This window comes from Cryptotermes secundus, unplaced genomic scaffold, assembly GCF_002891405.2.
Source record: "Cryptotermes secundus unplaced genomic scaffold, Csec_1.0 scaffold1133, whole genome shotgun sequence".
Taxonomy (NCBI): domain Eukaryota; kingdom Metazoa; phylum Arthropoda; class Insecta; order Blattodea; family Kalotermitidae; genus Cryptotermes; species Cryptotermes secundus.
In genome coordinates, this window is record NW_019728510.1 from 199,081 (window position 1) to 203,137 (window position 4,057).

General features: G+C 40.2%; 1 protein-coding gene across 4 annotated transcripts in view; it reads right to left on the reverse strand.

Moving 5' to 3' along the window:
• Positions 1-299: 299 nt before the first annotated feature.
• The window catches only part of LOC111865264 (DNA damage-regulated autophagy modulator protein 2), an 18,973-nt gene continuing 15,215 nt past the window's right edge, over positions 300-4,057 (reverse strand). For all 4 annotated transcript variants that reach the window (XM_033751752.1, XM_033751753.1, XM_033751755.1 and 1 more), the window contains 2 exons: positions 1,863-1,998; positions 300-936 (listed from right to left, as the gene is read on the reverse strand). In XM_033751752.1, the coding sequence (XP_033607643.1) occupies positions 740-936; positions 1,863-1,998 (333 nt within the window). In that variant the 3' untranslated portion in view covers positions 300-739. The remainder of the gene's footprint in view (positions 937-1,862; positions 1,999-4,057) is intronic.

Genomic DNA, 4,057 nt, shown 5'->3' on the forward strand with positions numbered 1-4,057 from the left:
GACGCGACGTTTCGGATCTGGATCTGTTTCCGTCATCAGGTGAGAAAGGAAACCTACGCAGTTGGGCCCCTTAGAAAAAGCTAAGGTCCAGTGATTAAGATTAGCTCTTTCTAAGGGCCCCAAATGAGTAGGTATCTTCATTTCTCCCCTGAAGACGGAAACAGGTCCAGTTTCCGAAACATCGTATCCTCTACTACCTGGAATTGCGGACGATGGAAGAAGTCCAAGAACCCAGTAATTCTGTATAATACTGACAAATTAGTTAAATGGCCTTCAAGAGAATGGTACATAGTTTTTATTTCAACAATTCATTTGCCACACTTCAAGGTAACGGAGTCACAATGTATCCAATTTTATGCCACAAAATTAATAAGCCTTAATGCTTGAATGAAGTAACCTTCTGTCCATATATACACGTGCAACCAACAGACTGGGAATGCTGGGTCTCTGTGAACTAAGCCCTCGGTTCAGTACACCCACTTCCTCGTTGGTACATATGTGCAGTTTACATTTATTAAAACAATATATGTATGCTTGAAAACAAATAAAATTGTAGGATTTTACTGTGAATTCATTAATCATTAACTACAATCATATGCCCCACCCCCCATTACAAAAATCTCACACGCCACATTATCCAGAACCAATAATAAGGCGTTCTGAACGTTGTGGAATCCCTGCATTAGAAGAAGAAATTATTTTACTTTTTACCTTAAATACACTCCCGTACTTCTCAACATTATATTACGTCTTTATACGAATTTTCATTCTTTTTTAATTTTACAATAGGAGCCTCAATTTCTAGGTTATAGAAATCAGGCACGAAAGAACATATGAGAAAGCAGTACGTGATGCAGAGAATCCACTCGGATATTGCGCTCGTCAGATGTAATTCCCAGCCGCCATCTTCAGGTTTCCACTTTTGCCGTATCGAACCTGTCAGAACATTCGTATTGAGGTCACAATAAGCTAGGTACACTCAGAGGCTCTAGGCATACGCTTACATACAACTGTTAACTGAAAATCATATTCATTGAAAATTATACTGTTTTATATGTCGTCTCGGTAGCATATGAACATAAATTCGGGGTGTGAGCACAGGATACTGAGACCACGCCATAGCTCAAGCGGTTAGTCGCTGGCTTCCCACCGCGGCGGCCCGGGTTCAATCTCGGGTCTGGTAAAGTGGGATTTGCGGTGGACAAGGGGGCGCTGGGGAGGGTTTTCTCCGAGTACTTTGGTTTCCCCTGCCAATCTTCATTCCATCGACTTCTCCATCACCATAATCGCCCGGGACAGGTACAATAGGACAATCAGTGGCCGCCGTGCTGAGTGAACCCAGTTGGACTCCACCCACCCCTAGGCGAATTAAAAAAAATAGGGTGCTGAGGAGTATGTTTGTGCTTCAAGTAGAGGAACCAACAGGAGGATTAGCGAGAAACTTCACAATATACACAACTCACAAAATGTTTTTAAACCACAGCCATTAAATCTAAGATAATACAACTGGTAGTTTATATAGCATGCATGGGAAAGATACGAAATGTAGACAGAATATAAGTGGAAATGGTGAAGGCAAAATATCAGTTTGAATACCAAGACGTAGATGAGGGACAATGTCAAAATGAATCTTACGTAAGTAGGATGTGACTTGTGGAATGTATGCAATAGGTTCAAGTGTTTGGCTGTTGTGAACACGCAATAAATTTCCGGATTCCATAACAGAAGGTCTTTGCAAGCTAACCAACCCATCACTTTCTCAAGAATGATTTTCCTTCGCAGACTTAAATAATATCCATAATAGTTGTTCCATCGATAATACCACATCATTTCTGTGTATAAAATTCTAATTGTAATATTACCTCGATATTCGTAGAAAGCAACGATTCCTGGAATTATTGTTGAAATCGTAGTCAGCATACAAATTCCAACCAGAAAAGCTCTTATTCTCAACATCCATTTTGATGCAAGGCCTGGAATTTTGTATGAAATCCACACCTAACAAATGGAAACAGTATTAGATATCATAAATCTTTATTAGCCAAATGACAGGAAATTCAGTGATTCAGTATTGAGGGGGTGGGTTTCCTCATGCACCGCGACTGATAGTCTATTGTACACCCCCATTTTAATTTCTACCGTCTCCATCCCCTACCGATACTGGTGCTCGCTATCAGTCCCTTTCTTCCAGCGAGGTTTCTACCTTCTACTTGGCAGTGGTATCTAATAATTAGTCCCTTTCTGTCAGCGAGGTCGTCCCTCCTCTGGCAGTGGTACCTAATACTTCCCCATCTATCGGACGCATTGGAAACTATTTGGGCGGGAAACTTCTGGCCTAATTTAGCTCAGAGGCCTCCTAGAGGCATGAGGTTCTTTTACGTGCTGTAAATCTACGACACGGGACCCACTGCTTAAAGTCCCTCCCGGAGGACTGACTCCCTGAATATTTCCGCCCCTAAAAATTCCACGACCTCCGCCGGGTTTGAACCCGCGTACCTTGAGTCATGATGTGGGAACGTTACCCTTAGACTACGGAGCCCGCTATGACAGGAAATAAATAAGCACAGTATTTTTCTGCCGGATAAAACCCCAACTCGCAAATCTAACTGCTATTAGTTTCCTCTTCTAATAAAAAAGATATAATTGTTCTTCAGCTATCAAAGATTAGCCTTTCTTGCCTATCCAAATTGAGAACCATAATTATATATAACTAATGCCCACAAGTAATCATCTTTCTTTCAGCCGTGTTACGAAGGGCTGCATCAGTGTTGTGCCGTGAAGGCCGACTTCCTGTAATATGTTAAAAGAGTATTTAACTTCTTGTATTTTAGGGGAAAATATTGGTTAGGATAGAATTAGTCTTGGGAAGTACTTGTAAGACGTACGAAAGAGGATGTAAGAAGGGTAAGAAACTTCAAGGAATTTCTGCGTATGGAGTTGTTAGCCTTTGACACGTCGATGCCTTGTCAGTAGATTGATGTTGAATGTATATCGAACTGCTAACTACAGAATTTACACTTGAATGAAGGGAGAGACGTTTGCAGATAAAAGTGTTAGCCAAATGGTCTAGCAGTAGAAGGGGTGTGTACACCCTAAGGATCCCAGCCAACCACTTGGGACAAGACGTCATTATAGGCGGCCTTACACCCCCCTGGAAAGCAATGAGTTAGCATGAATAAAGGTATCCTTTAAACGCCGGACTTCGAAATAGTGGTAAACTTGAGCTGGCCGGAGTTTATTTAAATGCCCGCTGCTGGTGCTCGTTTAAATGCCCGTTGCTGCCTTGCGTTTAAATGTCCGTTCCTGTTAGGCGGTTAATCAATTTTAAGCGTTGTGTTTAAAAATGCTGTATCTAGCACAATTTTTATGATAAATGGATGGTCTTAACTTCATTTATATCAGCAAAGATCATAGTGTCGCATATTATAACGGAAGATTTGAAATTTTTAATACAAAGTGTTATACTCTATTTTCAATTTTTTGTGTTTTAATTTTGATGCGTACTGCAAAAATTGTTTCCCAGTTCTTCACAGAGTTGTTCTGCATTATAAATTCATTTCTGTTTGTAACACTTGACAAATTTTAGCAGTCCCTGGTGTCATAAAACAGATGGAAGCAATAAAATCATTTGGTCTTCTGCTAGCACCGCTTACACTCTTTGGATTTTCGAATCTTTGACTGAAGTTCAGAAGAATGAAAGAATGGCTATTCAAGAGAAAGCTAGAGGGGTCCCTTCTTCAGTATTAAAACTTTCCGTTAGAACTGCAAAAGCTTATTGCCCCTTCTATTTGAGTGAACAGACAGCTGCATCGTGGCTGAGATACAGAGCGCGATCTGTTTTGTGTGCGTTCGTAGTGAAATTGAATACGGTAGTTTTATTTGAAACTGTATATACATCAAGCAGGTAACAACAAAAAAGGTATGTACATCAAATTTTACAATATATTTTTAACATACCTATCTGCAGAATCTGCAATAAAATTACTGGATCGTGGATAAGTTTTGGCATAACTCATACGTATATTTTTATTTGCTGTTGTTCAGTTAGGTATTATTT